The sequence below is a fragment of the Rattus norvegicus genome, chromosome 8 (genome assembly GCF_036323735.1).
Source record: "Rattus norvegicus strain BN/NHsdMcwi chromosome 8, GRCr8, whole genome shotgun sequence".
NCBI classification, from domain to species: Eukaryota; Metazoa; Chordata; class Mammalia; order Rodentia; family Muridae; genus Rattus; species Rattus norvegicus.
Window position 1 is genome coordinate 108,511,503 of NC_086026.1, and position 19,890 is coordinate 108,531,392.

Genomic DNA, 19,890 nt, shown 5'->3' on the forward strand with positions numbered 1-19,890 from the left:
ACCATCTGTGATTACACTTCCGTTCTTACCTTTAGTAGTGCCCTGACTTGGTGTACAGGGACTACATGCCAGCACAGCAAGAAATGCTACTGGAACAGATACATCTGTGTGTGTGTGTGTGTGTGTGTGTGTGTGTGTGTGTGTGTGTTTGTGCGTGTGCGCGCGTGTGTGCGCGTGTGTGCGCGCATGCGGCGGTTGTGCGAATGACACTAGAGGAAGAGGCTACATTGGATGTCTTCCTCGTCCACTGTCCACTGTACTTTTGAAGATGAGCTCTCTCAGTAAACTGGACCTTCTTATTAATCTGTCTTGGCTGGCCTCAAAAGAGTGATAGGTTCTCCTCTGAGGAGCCTGTTCTCAATATCTGGGCACGCCTGACTTTCTTTCTCATAACCCTCATGCGGAAACGTGAATCTTTAATAAAATCTCCTGCACTCAGGTGGTGGGGTCACGTAGATCTCTGAGTTCAAGGTCAGTCTGGTATATAGATAAACTCTAGGACAGCCAGAACTATACAGAAAAACCCTGTCTCAAAAAACAAAACAAAACTTAAAAAACAAAATAAAAACCAGTGGGGGGCAAAAGTAGAAATAAAAGCAGCTCTACAGGGTGGGGGAGCAGCAGCTGACAGCAAACTGCTTAATGGTTGCTACAGACAGGTATCAAGCAGGACAGCACCACACACAGAGCAATGGCACACTTTTGAAGACAAATGCCCTTGTATCATCTAATAGCCCTGTCTGACATATGACACATACTTACTCATTAAATAATCATATAGGATTTAATTATTTTTACATAGACTGGGGGCATAATGTTTACACTGTAAAGATCATCCTTGTGTTATTCAAATGTTTATTTCCCTGCCCTCATATCTCATTTCACTCAGGACACAGCACTGTAATACATCAGGAGCCTCCTGTCTCAAGTTTGTGTGAGCAGTGCTTACCATCTAGTCTCTGCCTTGTCTATAAAAATACAATTAAAGAAAAGTCAACCAGTAGACTGGCAGAAGACAGAATAGAGTGTCACTTCCACCAGCCAGGGGGAGGGGAAAGAGGGAAGAAAGGAGGATTCAGCCACAAGGAGGGAGAGAGGAGGCATCATGGGAAAATACACCTGAAGCCCAGAAGGCCAGACTGATACTAAAATGCAAGTATCTCGAGGAATGGCTAGGAGGTAGTCCATCCATTTAGCATCCACTTAAGACACCTCTGTCTTTCACTTTCAATCCATCGTAAAAATCAATTACAATATACCTACAACAGGATCTTAAATGAAGAATGGAATAACTTGGTTACCACTAAAAATATATTTGCACCGTGACCATGTTCTGGAAAAAAACATGAATAAAAGTAATTTATAGTTGGATGCCAGGATTATTAGTGACTGCCAACCCCTAAATGACCTTAGATTTTACTTTTGCTATCTTTTAAATATTTCCAAATTAATATTCTAGGATGCATTTAAAATGGTTAAGGACTTTACTTTTTAAACTGAAAACCTTATTGAGGACCAGTGTAATGGTTTAGCAGGTAAAGGTGCTTTGCTAATGTCCCTGACCCCTAAGACCCACACAGTGGAAGGAGAAACAATTCCCACAAGTTGTCACTTGGCATCCAAACATGTATGTGCAAACACACAATGGACAGATGGACGGATGAATGTTTTTAGATGTAATTTTTTTTCTGAGTAACACGCTTGAGTTCTGGCCTGCACGTGTGTGTGGATGTGTGTGTACACACCGTGCAGAAACAGACAGACAGACACATGTACAGAATGCAATAAATGAGGCTGCATATGTAGTCTCTGTACTTGGATGCAGACAACAGGATCAAGAGATTGAAGCATTGAGACCCAGTCTATCACCTCAGGAAAACAATCTGGAGCTAGAGAAGAGCCTTATGGAAGACAGAGTCAAGTTCAGTTCCCAGCACCCATGGTACCCTGTAACTCCAGCTATAGATGATCCAACGCCTTCTCCTAGCCCCCACAGGCAGCGGGACTCATGTGCACACACCACACACATATAAATTAAACATAAAATAAATCTTCCACCTGGAATACATAATGGAATAATGGTATAATGGAATACATCTTTAATCGCAGAACTTGGTGGACAGAGGGAGGTGGATCTCTGTGAGTTTGAGGCCAGCCACAGTCACACAGTGAGACCTATAAGACGACTGGTCCTTCTTTTTGGAGTCCGGGTGACAAAAGACATGAGGGAGGGAGGAAGCAAGCTGTCTAGCTTCTGAATTCCTTGGCTCCAAAATTCCTGGCAGGGCCTGCTTTTGCTGTGCTGATGTTTTGAATTTGTCTTCTCCCAGGTCCTAGTACCTACAAATCACCAATTCTTCCATTTCATGCTATTCTGCCTGTACTTCACCAGAACTCCCTAAACACCCATCTCCCTCCCCGTCACACTCTGGAAGGCCGTACCTGAGATCAATCTAATTACAGTTTGCTACAGTTTGCTCGGTTCACATGACTGTGGACAGACTACCACTGACTGACCTGGGACAAGTGAGACGCTATTAATTAACTGGGGAGCCACCCCTTCCCCTGCTCTCACTTATCAATACTACACGCCTTTTACTCTCGTGAGATGAGCCAGATCCAGTCAGTAGATGACAGATGTTTCCAAAACCTGGTGAGCACTCTGCCTTAGAGAGGGCTCCTGTTACTTGATGATGTCTTGACAAGACAGGACGCCTGAAATCAATGCAATTTACAAGTGATAGCATAGTAGATCAACAAGACAGTATCTCATTATTAGTTGGGGCATTTTTTTTTAAATATTAAGATCAAATTACGTATCTAAAATAAAAATCAGGTACTGGTCCTTAACAAGCAGAGACACACCATTGTTAATATAGAGTAAAGTCATTTAGGAGTGGTAGACTGGAATGGGCTAGCAGAGCTTGAAACCTGAAAATCAGATGTTTTCATGGCTACCGAAGACACTGCACACACATCTCCACAAGGCATAAAGGGTAGGTACCCTGGGTCATCTGCTCATTGTGATCCCTGGTTAGAAACTTTGTATGCAAGGAGGACTTTAACTTTACCCTGAACTCACAAGATCTTTATTTCCTTCATTACTCACATTTCAAAATATATCTTTCATATTCACTCATTTTATTTAATGTTTAGAAGTATTTTGCTTGCATATATGCACCATGTATGAGGTATCAGATCCCTGGAATTGGAGCTAAAGATGGTACCATCTACCATGTGGGTGCTGGAAACTGAACTCAGGTCCTTTGCAAGAACAACCAGCCCCCTTAACCAGTGCTCTCTCTCCAGACCTCTTTATGTTGTCTTTGAACTCCTGAACATCCTGCCTCCTCCTGGAGCCTGTGCTGGGGCCATAGCACTCCACTACACCCAGCAGAGCACAGTGTCTTCCACCTAATCCAACCACCGTAAGCGCAGACAGACACACACACACACACACACACACACACACACACACACACACACACACACACACTTTCAAAAGACGCGTGATATATTTGTTTGGAAAATTCAAATAAAATAAAACTACCACATGGCCAAGTGCCATTGCCTGGATCAGGCTGGGATCTCCAAGATGATTCTGTTCAACTGTCCTGCCAACCACACTTTAAATCTACTGCGTGAAAGACATGGCTTTATACGCCATACTAAATCACTCACTGTATCACCGGTGCTTCCTAGTGAGTCACTGAACACACTTTCTCCGCTGATAATATCATCGACTGCCAGCTCATAAGACTGCTCTTATTCTATGACATTAGGATCATCTAAGCTTTCCCTTTGTTTTGTCTACTGAGTATATAAACATCCAAACATGTGGCCCACCAGGCAATCGACATACGACACAGGTGAAATGTATATATACATTTTCTTTAAAGACAGCATTTCATGTAGCTCAGGCTGGTCTTGCTGTTGTCATACACATAAGCATGACAGTGTGATCTTGTCCCCCGGGCCCAGGTGAGAGGATTACATGTGTGCTCCATCCTACCTAGTCATGCGGTGCTGGGGATGAAACCCAGTTTGTGAATGGGAGGACAGCTCTCTACCAACTGAGCTAAATCCCCACACCCACCACCACTTTTGGTATTTGTAAATTGAATATCCTCATTATGTTTTATAAAGTCAAAACTTACTGTGTGCAGTATACAAAAGAACATGTGATCCCTACAAACTATTTCTGAAATGTGACTAGATAAATCATGAGTAAAGTACATGGAATACATTTTGAATCGGTCATGTGGGAATTTATTATAAACATGGTATTTCTTATTCCAGTGTCCTTAAAATTATATGTACTTGTTACCTCCTACAGACAGAACTTAATTCAGAAATATAATGCATTCAGTAAATTATGACTGTAGAAATGAACACTTTCCGAGGTTTCGTTGATAAGAGAGAACCCGAGCTTTACAACCAACCATACCACGTTCTGTGATTTGGGCAATCACCAAGAAATTAAAACAAGTGCCCACCACATGTGTGCTGAACAAGTATTAACAGTAGCTTAAAAGCAAAACGAGAGAGTGCCTGGCCCCCTACGCTCAGGAGGCAGATGCAGGAGTATCTCTGTGAGTCAGCATGGACTGCAGGGCAAATTCTAGGCAGCCAACACCAACAACCTTCTGCTGAGCCGCAGACACAGGGAGTGGAGTGGCCTTGTGGTTACTGTGGGCAACACAGCTTACAACATCCCAAAGACTCAGGTACTCTGGCTAGAGAAGGCCTTTGCGAGCTGTGAATAACCACAGAGACAGGATGATTTGAGAAAGAATAACGAGGAACTAGTCTGACTTGGGCTTGGTTACAATAAAGACCTACACACCCCAAAGAAATTTGTGGACAGGATTTAAAAAAGCATTATTTAATATCCTATTATGAATTATTTAAGAGGAAGTTATTTCTGCTTCAGAATTCTGGTAACTCGGTAAAATAATTAAAGTTGAAAACGGTTAAAGATAAGTAGATATTTTAAATGGTTTACATAATGAAGTGATGAAAACTATTTTCTGAATTTAGAATCCTCTAACTGTAACAAAGTCTTTCCTTTTTGGAAAAACATAACACATGAAACTGGAAACACACACACACACACACACACACACACACACACAAACAAAAAATACAGGGGTTCCTAATATCTGAGTCTCTTTCAGTATTTTCTAAACTTAAGGATTTTCAAGTGTCATCATGCACCCTGTAGTCATGTTTTATCCTCATTGTCCTAAAGCTCTGAGACACTTTCTCACAAGCCCTAAAACATTAGAAAGCAAGAGAAATTAGCTTTGTCATGCAAAGAGCTCGCAACTGTGCGACAACAGGGAGCTGTCAAGCCAACACACACCACATTCCTATACTCACCAAGGAAAAATGTTGTATTGGGCAAGATTTGAACCTTTTCACAACATCAACACTTTAATTTCCTTCTTGTTCCACACTGGCCAAAATCCACTACTTTTTGCCTTTAAGTATCAGACACAAAAAAGAGATCAGTAAAGTATATCACTCCGTATTCCTCATCACAGGGTTCACACGCTACAGGAAGCAAGACTACCGGTTTATTTTAGTAACCATTAAAAAGGAAAGGGATGACCAGCCCAATGATACAGTGACCAACCCAGAGTGCATGTGAACTACTAGTTAAGAATTTTTGTTGTTGTTTTTAAATTAAATTTAATTTTATATGTATAGATATCTTGCCTGCATAGATGTCCATGTACTCCCTGGAATTAGTCACAAGTAGTTATTAGCTGCCATCTAGGTGATGGGACTCGAACCCTGGTTCTCTGGAACAGCAGGCAGTTCTCTCTTTTTTTTTTTTTTTTTTTTTTTTGGTTCTTTTTTTTTTTTTTTTCCAGAGCTGGGGACCGAACCCAGGGCCTTGCGCTTCCCAGGCAAGCACTCTACCACTGAGCTAAATCCCCAACCCCAGCAGGCAGTTCTCTTAACCACTGAGCCATCTCTCCAGCCACTATAGTTTTTTGTTTGAATTTATGTGCGTGAGTGTTCTCCTTTGTATGTATGTAAGCACGCTGCATGAATGTCTGGTGTTTGCAGAGGCCAATGAGGGCACCAGATCCCCTGGAATTAAGAGTTTTATAGAGTTGTAAGAGGGCACTGGATCCCCTAGAATGCAGTTAACAGACAGTTATGAGCTGCCATGTGGGGTCTGGGAACCAAACCTGGGTCCTCCAAAAGAGCAGTTAGCAGTCTTAACTGCCATACTGTCTCCACACACCCCTACTTAGAGAACTTTTATTAAGAGTCCAAAGTAGGCATGGCCACTGGTCATTAAGCTGGTCTCTAGTCTCTTGCCTAATCTTGGGGTCATCAAGTGAGACCAGGACTTAGCCCACTATTCATACCACATTAGTGGTATCTCTGGTAACTAGCCCTTATGGCTATATTATGGAGCAATGTAGGGTTAGGGGCCTTTTAGCACCTGGTAAACATTAATTTAAAAACAAAATCAACAGAAAAAGATGAAACTCTTCAACCATCTCACAGACACCAAGGGTTTTGGGAGCTCTCTCTCAGAACTAGGGACTGGGTCAAATTTTATACTAAAAGATGCTCCAACCAGATACAGTGGTGCTCTCATGATCCCAGAACTTGAGATGTGGCAGAGAGAGTTCAAGGCCAGCCTGTACTACATGATATCCAATCCTCACACCGCCCAACTTGTCACCATAACTAGGATTCTCCTATCATTCAGGAATCACATGGGCTTTGTAAGCTCTGTGCCAGAGACCAAATGTTAATTTGTTACATCACAATCTGTCAGGGGGCAGCTTTGTTCTGACTTAGAGAAAAAAATGTACCCAGGCATGGGGTGGTTGTTGGTGATGGCTATGTTAAATATGCAAACTCACCACACAAAGTATTTAGTGTCCCAGACAATAAAGGGAGAAGACAAAAGGACAGAGTAGAAATTTTTCTACTTACATATATTTTAATTAATCGGGAGTGCGGAAACCCACACCACAAGGCTAGGAGATCTTGTGATGAATGACTACATATAATGCAGAGTACGCCTGCGTCAGGTTTGGGTGCCACGCCCAGCTTCTTAAACCTCTGTGCTTGGCTCCAATATGAAAAGGTTTTCTGTGATGACTTCTCTAAGTAATCTGATTTTTCTGAATTATGTCCTTTTTCTTGTCTTTCTGAAACCCAGCCTACAATTCTGTCAGACCTTCTGGAATTGCCTCACAATCCTTGAAACCAACAGCATTCTGCCCACCACTCTTTGTTTTCCTCTGCTGTTCAAAATCAGCCGAGTGCACTGAATGATCTTTAAGTTCGCTAACATTTTCTTCTTGATGACGTTCTGCAACCAAATTAATTTAGTTAATTTATAAAATGTAACATACTGTACTCGCTGGGATTTTTAGCTTGTTTTGGTGTTCTGGGACAGAGTTTCCAATATCCAGGGTAGTCTAGAGCTCAGCTTACCATGTATTAGAAGAAGAGCTTCAACTCTTGATTTTCCTGCCTCTACCTCCTAAGCGCTAGGATTATAGACAAGAGCCACCATGCCTCTTAGCTTCGTGATTCAGGTGTTGTTGTTATTGTTGTTGTTTTAGGAAGATGTTAGGCTATAGCCCAGGCTGGCCTGGACATCACCATGCCTCATCTCCCAAGTAATGGGATCACAAGCTTGTCATCGTAGTTTTAGCTTCAGTTTCTCAGCTGAGACTTCCTTCCTTTACATATTCTGTCTCTGTGACACCCGCATCACCTCTGCACGCCATCTGATGACTGTCACTGTCCACACGACTTGGAATTTTCTTAGTTTTCTCTACACCAAGTGCTTCTGAACTCTACCTCAGGCATTCTGTTAGTAACGAAATGCCGGGTTGTGTGCACATCCAGTGCAGAGCCCTGCTTTTACCTGAGGCATTCCAATGAGCCTTCAAGTCCATTACAGCTCCAACACCTTCAGGACTTTGTGCAGGGCTACTTGTACATGTATGCATACCAGCCAGTCTAAGACTGCAGCACACGCCTCATACGCACAGCCAAGGGGTAAGCGGAACCGCTTAGGAAACGTAACCGTACTTTCAAAACTCCTCTGATTCTGTAATCTTAAAGTAAGTCATTGTAACTCCAGTATCTTCTTCATCCAACATGAAAGTTGGGGTTTTATACATGTGTATTTCTTACAAGCTCTGCTAGCATTTTCTATTCAAAAGAACCAGGAAGATAAAGCTCATGATGATGTCCCATACTCTTGGGATTACAACACCTCTAATGGAAAGAAAATTAGCCCTTGAAATTTAGGATTCTGCCAATCCTGAAAGCTCTCCAAGAGGCTGCTGCTGCTGCTGCCACTGCCTATTTAGATATTAGAGTAAATGAGAAGAAACTAACAGAGCTGGCCAGGTGTGGGGTGAAAGGCTTACCACAGAGGAAGGAGAGCACCTACCAACTCCCCAAAGTTGTCTTGATCTCCACACAAACACCATGTGACTACACTCGAACACATACAATAGATAAAAAGGAAGTTAATTTAAGAGAGAAGACAAATAAAAAGGAGACTGAAGCTAAGGTGAATTTGTTGTCTTTCCAACGAGGGCAGCTCCTGACTTCTCTCTATGCCCTGACTGCCTGATGTGATCTTCTGTACCGTGAGCTGAGCAGTAAGATATGTATTTGCATGTCAGCACATGCCCACATAAGACGTACATGTTTGGCGGTGTGTGTACATAAGACACACGTGTGTGGCAGGCAGCACATGCCTATAACCCCAGCAGTTGGGAGATAGGAGGATCAAGAGTCTGAGGTCGTTCTTAGCTGTGAGTAAGTCTGAGATGAGCCTGGAGCACTATCATAAAAACAAACAAAACTATGTCTACACAAAATCAGTGGCAGCTACAGTGGCCCAGGCCGGCGTTTGGGAGATGGAAGCAGGTAGAACCCTGTGAGTTGAGACCACTCTCGTCTACAAAGTGAGTTCCAGAACAGCCAAAGCTACAGTGAGTGAAACCCTGTCTCAAAGCCAAACAAACAAAACCAAAGAAGTTTGGGGGAAACACCCTGTAGATCAGTAGGTACTTTGCTTAAAGATAAAATTTATCAAAATGGGCACAAAAAAATAGAAAATTTTACTCCTGCATAAACTCTGAGGAAACTTAGAAAATTTAAAATTTCTAAATTAACTTATGACACACACATATTCTCTCTCTCTCTCTCTCTCTCTCTCTCTCTCTGTGTGTGTGTGTGTGTGTGTTTGTGGTATGTGTGTGTATATGTATGCATGTGAACATACAATTAAGTGTTACTATTACATTTGTTTATTTATGCATTTATTTTGTACATGTGCATGCATGTGTGCAGGTCAGAGGGCAGCAGGCAGGAGTCAGTTCTCTCCTTCCCACATATACATGGGCACATGGGCTCTGGGAATCAAGCTCAGGTCAGATGGCAAGAACAGTCATCTGCTGAGACAGCTAGCCCACCCCAAATTAGGCTCTTTTATTTGTTTTTAAGTATTAAAGATTAAATTTTATTAATTTTGTATCAGACCCCCTAGGAGCTAGAGTTATAAGCAATTGTGAATACAGCTGCTCAAAGTTGGTGCTGGGAATGGAGCTCTCAAGCTCAATCCAATTTTCTTTCTTTCTCTGGTTGGCTTAGGACTTGTTCTGTAGACCAGGCTGACCTCCAACTCATACAGATCCACCTACTACCAAGTGCTGAGATTAAGGAAATGCAACACCAAACCCAGACTTTATACTTCTTCCCTCCCCCTTTCTCTCTCTCTCTCTCTTTTCATTTAGTTGTTTGTTTGTGTAGCCCTGGTTATCTGAGAAACTCAATCTGTAGACCAGACTGGATCTCAACATAGAGATCTGCCTGCCTCTGCCTCTCCAGTGCTGGGATCGAAGCACGTGCTGCCACCACCTGGCTGCTCCAAATTTCTTAATCAAATCCGTTTCCACAAAGAAAAATCAAGGATAGGATAGTTTGATGCAAATTCTCTCAAACACTTAAGCAAGAAAAATTACCACACATTACTTTATTGAGAAAATAGACACCGCAGGAGGGGAGGAGCTGGAGAGATAGCTCAGTGGGTAAGAGCACTGGCTGCAGTTCCAAAGGACTTGAATCACACTGCCAGCATCCAGGCAGGGTGGCTCACAACTGCCTGTAACTCCAGCTCCAAAGGGCTCAGCACCCTTTTCTGGACTCTTGGAGAACTGGGAAACATATGACATCATACGCACACACAATGTTTTCAAACATTTAAAGACCAGGCTACGGTGGCATATGCCTTTAATCCCAACACTCAAGAGGCAAAGGCAGGAGAATCTCTGAGTTCGAAGTTAACTAGGTTTACAGATGGAGTTCTAGGACACCCAGAGCTACACAGAGGAAACCCTATCTTAAAACAAAAACAAAAACAAACAATAAAAACCAAGCAAACAAAAAAACAAAGTTAAAGAAAAGAAGGCAGACAAGTGGAAGACTTCTCCACTTTATGCATCTGGCCATTGTCTGCTTGTCAATAAAGCAATCCTATTCACCCATCCATTTGTCCGTCTATCGCGGTCGGTCGCTGCACATGCCAGACAAGTGATTCTATTGAACTCCATCCAACCCTTCTCACCTCATCTGGGCCAACGTTATCCTGATACAAATGAGAGGCACTGCAGGTAAGGAAGAAGTCAGCCAGGAATACATGCTTCTAGTTAATGGCGAGGCTGAGGCAGGACGGTTTCTGCAAGTTCCTGGGCTGCAGTGTAAGACTCCTGCCTGGCACCCCCTCCAGAAAATAAAAAAATGTTGTCCAGTAGTTTTCATGAGCAAAAACGAAAACCTACAGACTCTTAAGTCTTGCAACTTGTAAAAAGACATGCTTTTCTCATGACTATGACTGAAATGCTAACTTTCTGGGGTCTTCAGCTGACTTCAGAAATGATCTGTGTCATGAACATTGAGGCATTCACAGCCTTTCTGACTCAGACAAAAATAAACCACTGGTTCCCTTGTGTCTCCACTTTGCAGATCCCGAGGTGGCATTGCATAATTCCAAAACCAATCAAGCCAGATCTTCCTAGTAAGTCTCCAAATACATTTGTGTGTTCTCATGTATCTGTGACACATGTCAACAGTCATGTGTAGGAAAGCACAGTGATCCTCTCTTAGCTGCTGTTACAGGAAACCCTCAGGCACCTACACCCATCTCTTTTGTTTGTAATGCACATCTCAGCCAAGGGAGTCAGGAGAGAAAAGGCTGGGAAAGATGCAAAGTAGTTGCTTGCTTGTTTGTTTGTTTGTTTGTTTGTTTGTTTTACTTAAGAGCACTGTTTCTAGCATCTGCATGTGCAGGAAATATTGTCCCTGTTTCTCTTAACTCATTCTATGATGTCATGAGGTGGAAGGACTAAAGAATCAGTCAGACAAGGTGAGTAGGTGGGAAACACATTAAGTAGCATGGCGTCAAGCACATTTCTTCTCTACACAATGAAAATATCTATAGCTGATGGAAAATGACAAAGCTGCGGGCCTGAAGTACTAAGGATTCATTCTGCCACTAACAAAGAAATGAAGTATTATGTGCTAGAGAAAACCAAAACACACACTGAATGCTTGATTACTCTTCTGGAGGAAGAAACTGAATGAAAGTATTGTTACTAAATACTAATAAAAAAGAACCACAAAAGCAGCAAAAAACCAGGCCAGCAAGATGGCTCAGCAGGCAGTGGTGTCTGCAGCTAAGCACAATGGCCTTCGGGATCCACGGTGGAAGGAGAAAACCAATGTCCGACCAAGTCATCCTCTGACTTCATGCATGCATCCTCCATGGCGCATGCATACATGGACTGGCACACACACAATCAGTAAATGAAATGCAATACATTTTTTTTTTGGTTCTTTTTTTTTGGGGCTGGGGACCGAACCCAAGGCCTTGTGCTTGCTAGGCAAGTGCTCTACCACTGAGCTAAATCCCCAACCCCAATGCAATACATTTTTAAAGAAATAAAGAACTGCTCAGTGATGTAGGGCTTGCTTATTGTGTGCAAGGCCCTAGGACCAATACCCAACAGAGTTTAAAAACAACCAATACCAAAACAAAGAACTGATAAAAGTTTTGGAAGTCACACGGTTGCCTCCAGAGGTGAGGAACAAGAATGCAGCCCCATCTGTATGTACATAGGTACATTATGTATCAGTAAGGAAATTCCCGAGTGAAAGCACACACATATATACAATATAAAATAAGCATTATGCCCCAAAGGGTCTGACTACATAAACTGCCCACAGAGCTTTCCAGACTGGCTTAGATGCTTGCTCCTCCTGTGGGTGCTGAGATTATAGGCTCATGACACCACGTTCCACCATGTTTGCTTCCTGCTTTTAAGAATGAAATCCTTAAGGATCTCTATTGACTATTTGCTAATCCACAGGAATGTCTAAGATGTACTCAAAGGAGAATAAAACAAATTACTATCTGATCATTAGCAACCCTCAACAGAAAAAATAAATGCAGCCCAAACTTTCCTTTGCCCATCCTGTGTGTTGTTTGCATCCGTTGCAAACACAAAGGACAGTGATGAGGTTGGGTCAGACTCCCTTCTGATGGCAGGAAGATGACACAGGAAGTTGAACACCTCTCTCCATCCTTATACTACTGTGCTGTAAGAGTCAAGAGACACTTTTTACACAAGTTTTACTGTTTGTGTGCATATGTGCGTGGTTATGTGCGTATGCATGCACACATGTATGAACTCACACATGTTCATGTATGTGCCTATGTGAATTCAAGCACACCATGACTATAGGAGCCCACGGAGGTCAGAGAGTGTACTGGGTAATCTAGACCTGGAGTTACAGATGGCTGTTAGCTGCTATGTGGCTGCTGGGTACTGCTGAATCTGGGTCCTCTGCGAGAGCTGTAGGTGTTCATTAACACTGAGCCATCCCTCTCATCCTGTGACATACTTTTTAAATTGGAGAAACAATAAAAACAGGGTATGGTGGTATATGCCTATAATCCCAGTGCTTGGCAGGTAGGAAGCAGAAGATTAGGAGGCCATGGTTATCTTTTTTGCAAGAATAAGTTTTAGGCCAGCCTGAGCTACATGAGAGAGCCTGTCGAGAGAGAGAGAGAGAGAGAGAGAGAGAGAGAGAGAGAGAGAGAGAGAGAAATTCTAGTATTCTAACAGTACAGCCAGGATTATATAGAGAAACTGTCTTTTTTTTAAAAAAAAAAGAGACAGAAAGGAAGAGAAATAAAGAAAACATAATAATAAAATTTTAAATTAGAACGAAAAGAAAAAGATACCATCAAAGCAAAAAATAGGCAAGGTGCAAATCAATCACAAATAGTTTAAAAAGAAAACTGAGCTGAGAAGATGACAAAAACCCTTGTTTTACTATGAGCTGCTCCAGTAGCATCTTTAAGCTGGACACACAGAAGCTTTACCTCTACCATATACACACAGCAAACATTTGCTATATCCAGTAAGTTAGCAGGGCTGTGGTCAGCACACGTAACCTTCTTTCTGCCCAAGTTCCTAATCCAAAGGCAGAATTTCCTCAGTGATATGCACTAAGAAAATGTCCAGGCTTTCTAATAAATCTCTAACCAAATAAATTCTTCAAAATTAAAAAGCTGTCAGGCACAGAAGTTCATGCACAGTAATCCAGCAAGCACTTGGCTGGCAGAGGCAGAAATCAAGGAGTTCAATGCCAGCTTCAGCTACACAGTTTGAGGCCAGTCTGGATTATATGAGATTCTTACACTCAGCAGTTTTACAACAAGCTGCCAGACTATGAATGATACCACAGAGTTCACGAATTATACAAATACGTGCTCACGCCCATTCAACTGTTAACAAGTACTCACTTTCACGGTTTCTTCTGTGTTAAGCTTATTTCCTTTTACCAAGACAATTTGGAAAGGGTTGTTGTTGTCCCAGACATGCTGTAAAAGAACAAAATAAACAGAGGCTTTTTAGTGAAAGACATGAATATGACACGATAGCTGGGTGGCTAGGTATATGTCAACCCGACCAAAGCAACCGTCATCTGAAGAGAGAATGTTTTCCCAGGATCAGGCTGTAGGCAAGACTGAGGTGCCTTCTACACTGATGTAGAAAGGTCCAGCCCATTGTGGGGAGTGCTGCCCTGGGCTGTGGTCCTGGGTTCTACAGGAAAGCAGGTTGAGCAAGCTGAAGGAGCACGCCTTGCTTCACAGACTGCATCAGCTCCTGCCATCAGGCTCCTGCATGGTTGGAGTTCCTGCCCTGGCTTCCCCGATGAACTATGACTCAGGAAATGTTAGCCAAATAAACCCTTCCAAACCCCTCAAGTTGTTTTGGTTGTGGTGGCAATGGCATCACAATGGTAACCCTAACTAGCCATGGGAGACTTTCAGCTCTCGTAGAGCACAAGTAGTGAAAACAGAGCTCTGATCTAACAATTAAGAATCATACATATTTCCAGGAAAGATGGGGTACACCTTTCATCCCAGAACTCTACAGGCAGAGGCAGGCGGCTCCTTAAGTTCCAGAAAGTGTGTTCTGAGATAGCTAGGGCTACACACTAGAAACCCTACCTTGAGCTACATCCCCGGCCAAAAGTCATAAATACTAAACTAAGCACTTGGTTATTGTGTCTGTTAATGCTAAGAAGTGAAGTGAGGGAGAGGTGGGCGGAGGGCGGAAAGAGGATGTGTCAACACCTATGTGTGATTCCAGAGCATAGGACGCTGAGACAGGACGACTGCCCTGGGTCTAAACAAGTCCCATGCCAGCCTGGGCCCATAGGAACACTGGTCTTAACCCCCAGTCACCCGCAACTGTCCTAGCAGAGTAAGCTGACAGAAATGAAACAGGCTGCACTTAGAAAGCTGAGCATTTCTAAGCCTCAAGTCAGGAACCAGAGCTACAAACAGGACTGAGAAATAGAAACAAAAGAAATATATATACTGCCTACTCAGATATCTCCTGTCCTATGGCTCAGGGAGTTCAAGTATAATGTCTAATCTGAGAGTATTTGGTGAGGGCGCACTAAAAGTACCATGCTATTTTTCAAGTAAATGGTGATGAACTTTTGGCAAAGATGTTGATTTTCACAGAAGGAGAAGTGAGCAAAGAAAATGGGTCTGAGACTCAGGACACAGACTGAAATCACATGGCTTTGGGGTTACAAAAGGCTGACACAGGAAACTTACAGAAATAACTCGTGTTTTCTTTGGTGGTAAAGGGAGAGGAAGGCTGGAGGAGTTTCGGTTGATGGCAGCCTCTATGGCAATCATTTCTTGTTCATACATTTTCTTGATCTTACAACATTCCACAAGGATGAAATGGGGCAGGGTCCTGTTCATTACACAATTCCGGATATACTACAGCAGCAAGAGAGGGGAGGGCAGAGATTTTCAGGCATCATTTAAATCAGCAAAGAAAATTAATCTGAACAACACTTTACTAAATGTGCAGTATAGGTATATGATACTCATCTTGGTATCAAGAATATAATCATTTAAAGTCCCAATACAGGGGGTTGGGGATTTGGCTCAGTGGTAGAGCCTAGGAAGCGCAAGGCCCTGGATTCGGTTCCCAGCTCCGAAAAAAAGAACCCCCCCCCCAAAAAAAAAAAAAATCCCAACACAGGAAACCTGGAGATGCAGCAGTCGCTGGCTGCCCTGGGGAATCTTGCAACCACTTCTGGTACTGCATATTCATGGTGCACATACATACACATGGGCAAAACTCCATACACATAATATAAAAATGATTTTAAAACTACTGCAACAGTAACATTAAACTAAATGGAGAGAAACTTGAAGTAATCCCACTAAAATCAGGGACTAGACAAGGCTGCCCACTCTCTCCCTACTTATTCAATATAGTTCTTGAAGTTCTAGCCAGAGCAATCAGACAACAAAAGGAGGTCAAGGGGATACAGATCGGAAAAGAAGAAGTCAAAATATCACTATTTGCAGATGATATAATAGTATATTTAAGTGATCCCAAAAGTTCCACCAGAGAACTACTAAAGCTGATAAACAACTTCAGCAAAGTGGCTGGGTATAAAATTAACTCAAATAAATCAGTAGCCTTCCTCTACACAAAAGAGAAACAAGCTGAGAAAGAAATTAGGGAAACGACACCCTTCATAATAGACCCAAATAATATAAAGTACCTCGGTGTGACTTTAACCAAGCAAGTAAAAGATCTGTATGATAAGAACTTCAAGACTCTGAAGAAAGAAATTGAAGAAGACCTCAGAAGATGGAAAGATCTCCCATGCTCATGGATTGGCAGGATTAATATAGTAAAAATGGCCATTTTACCAAAAGTGATCTACAGATTCAATGCAATCCCCATCAAAATACCAATCCAATTCTTCAAAGAGTTAGACAGAACAATTTGCAAATTCATCTGGAATAACAAAAAACCCAGGATAGCTAAAACTATCCTCAACAATAAAAGGACTTCAGGGGGAATCACTATCCCTGAACTCAAGCAGTATTACAGAGCAATAGTGATTAAAAACTGCATGGTATTGGTACAGAGACAGACAGATAAACCAATGGAACAGAACTGAAGACCCAGAAATGAACCCACACACCTATGGGCACTTGATTTTTAACTAAGGAGCCAAAACCATCAAATGGAAAAAAGATAGGATTTTCAGCAAATGGTGCTGGTTCAACTGGAGGTCAACATGTAGAAGAATGCAGATCGATCCATGATTATCACCCTGTACAAAGCTTAAGTCCAAGTGGATCAAGGACCTCCACATCAAACCAGATACACTCAAACTAATAGAAGAAAAACTAGGGAAGCATCTGGAACACATGGGCACTGGAAAAAATTTCCTGAACAAAACACCAATGGCTTATGCTCTAAGATCAAGAATCGACAAATGGGATCTCATAAAACTGCAAAGCTTCTGTAAGGCAAAGGACACTGTGGTTAGGACAAAACGGCAACCAACAGATTGGGAGAAGATCTTTACCAATCCTACAACAGATAGAGGCCTTATATCCAAAATATACAAAGAACTCAAGAAGTTAGACCACAGGGAGACAAATAACCCTATTAAAAAATGGGGTTCAGAGCTAAACAAAGAATTCACAGCTGAGGAATGCCGAATGGCTGAGAAACACCTAAAGAAATGTTCAACATCTTTAGTCATAAGGGAAATGCAAATCAAAACAACCCTGAGATTTCACCTCACACCAGTGAGAATGGCTAAGATCAAAAACTCAGGGGACAGCAGATGCTGGGGAGGATGTGGAGAAAGAGGAACACTCCTCCATTGTTGGTGGGATTGCAGACTGGTACAACCATTCTGGAAATCAGTCTGGCGGTTCCTCAGAAAATTGGACATTGAACTGCCTGAGGATCCAGCTATACCTCTCTTGGGCATATACCCAAAAGATGCCCCAACATATAAAAAAGACACGTGCTCCACTATGTTCATAGCAGCCTTATTTATAGTAGCCAGAAGATGGAAAGAACCCAGATGCCCTTCAACAGAGGAATGAGTACAGAAAATGTGGTACATCTACACAATGGAATATTACTCAGCTATCAAAAACAATGACTTATGAAATTCGTAGGCAAATGGTTGGAACTGGAAAATATCATCCTGAGTGAGGTAACCCAGTCACAGAAAGATACACATGGTATGCACTCATTGATAAGTGGCTATTAGCCCAAATGCTTGAATTACCCTAGATGCCTAGAACAAATGAAACTCAAGACGGATGATCAAAATGTGAATGCTTCACTCCTTCTTTAAAAGGGGAACAAGAATACCCTTGGCAGGGAATAGAGAGGAAAAGATTAAAACAGACACAGAAGGAACACCCATTCAGAGCCTGCCCCACATGTGGCCCATACATATACAGCCACCCAATTAGACAAGATGGATGAAGCAAAGAAGGGCAGGCCGACAGGAGCCGGATGTAGATCTCTCCTGAGAGACACAGTCAGAATACAGCAAATACAGAGGCGAATGCCAGCAGCAAACCACTGAACTGAGAATAGGACCCCCATTGAAGGAATCAGAGAAAGAACTGGAAGAGCTCGAAGGGGCACGAGACCCCTTATGAACAACAATGCCAAGCAACCAGAGCTTCCAGGGACTAAGCCACTACCTAAAGACTATACATGGACTGACCCTGGACTCTGACCTCATAGGAAGCAATGAATAGACTAGTAAGAGCACCAGTGGAAGGGGAAGCCCTGGGTCCTGCTAAGACTGAACCCCCAGTGAACTAGATTGTTGGGGGGAGGGCGGCAATGGGGGGAGGATAGGGAGGGGAACACCCATAAAGAAAGGGAGGGGGAGGGATTAGGGGGATGTTTGCCCGGAAACCGGGAAAGGGAATAACACTCGAAATGTAAATAAGAAATACTCAAGTTAAAAAAAAAAAAACTACTGCAACAGAGGAGTCAGCGAAAAGGCTCAGCAGAGAAAGGCACTGAGTCACCAAGCCTGATGATTCATGCTCAGCCCTGACCTACATGGTGGTAGGAGAGAATCAACTCCCAAAAGTTCCCTGACCTCCATAAGCACACTCTGGTGCACACAAATACATACAACACAAATAAATGAAAATGTTATAAAATCACAGCACAGCATAGCGTGGTGATGCATCCTTGTGGTTTAATGTTGGGAAACTAAAGCCAGAGGGCCACGAGTTTGAGGTCAGCATAAGAAAACAGTAGGTTAGTTCAGTATGAGCAAGAGGCCCTGTCTAAGAAGACCATGGCCAATGATGGGAGTTTGGAGGTAGATCATCTGCCTAGCAGATGCAAGAGACCCAGTCCAATTGTTAGCATCAAGCAAACAAACCATCAACAACAAAACCCACATACAATAGCCACTGTTAACTGAGTACCTAATTACCTAGGAATGGAGAGAGATACATACAATATGGCTATTCTTAATAACAGTCTTCAAGAGACCCAGTTCCATTTCACAGTTGATGGCCATGAAAATCAGAAGGGTTAATTTACACACCTCATATCTCTAAGACCCACACATAAATCCACAGTCTGATGCCCACGTCACACTTCTGCCAACCAGTCAGGAGTGGTTTGAGTGGTTCATTCCCGAGGAACCCAGAAGTGGCCCTTGTACAGCACAGGATTCTAGGTAAGTGTTACCAGCCGTTTACCCAGACAAGACCTTCTGGTCTTCCAGCCTAAGGTTCTGGTTTATCTTCACAAAACCAGAAGGCTCAACAAAGGATACATTAAAAAACAAACAAGCAAACAAAAAGACAGTGACTATTCCTATTGCCAAAGATTACAATATATATTATAAATCCCATGAATTCCTGAAAATAAACTTCTACAGATGCAAAGCACGATCCAGCCTGTTATGCGCTAGTCTGATGGAGGACGCCTTGAGCAAGATGACAGAGCGTGAGGAGAGACGTGCTCCAGGCTGTTTACCCTGCACCTTTACTTCCTTCTTCCTGCTCAGTCAGAGTTCAACTGCCTACTACCCTAAGTTGTGCACATAAGCTATGCTGACCTAGGCCTCCTGAGCCAGCGGACACACCACAACCGCAACAGACAGTGTAACGTTCCCTGTTAAATGAATCCCCAACCACTTTCTCTTTGGACAAGGCACTGACTCCAGACCCCTCCAGTGCCTCTGCCTCTCTACTGCTGGGAGCACATGAAGAAGCCGCCACAGCCGGCGTCCACGCTTTCCTTGCATACAGACGGCACTCAATGTGTGGCACCGCCATACCCCTGAGCTGGCTTGTGTGGCTCAGCAGCTGGAGGCTAACGCAGGATCACGCCCCTGCGGGCTACAGAGTACAACCCTAACACTATCACAAATGAAGAGAACCCAACCAACCAATGCAGGCTTTAACCTGTTCTACTGACC

At 42.8% G+C, this 19,890-nt stretch overlaps 1 protein-coding gene across 6 annotated transcripts in view; it reads right to left on the bottom strand.

Moving 5' to 3' along the window:
• Pik3cb (phosphatidylinositol-4,5-bisphosphate 3-kinase, catalytic subunit beta) overlaps positions 1–19,890 on the bottom strand; it is a 105,124-nt gene that overhangs the window by 37,486 nt on the left and 47,748 nt on the right. For all 6 annotated transcript variants that reach the window (XR_005487938.2, XR_010054039.1, NM_053481.2 and 3 more), the window contains 2 exon segments: positions 15,203–15,373; positions 13,874–13,951 (listed from right to left, as the gene is read on the bottom strand). Coding sequence is in view for 4 of the 6 variants with exons in the window: in NM_053481.2 (NP_445933.1) it covers positions 13,874–13,951; positions 15,203–15,373 (249 nt within the window). In the remaining 2 variants the exon portion in view is untranslated.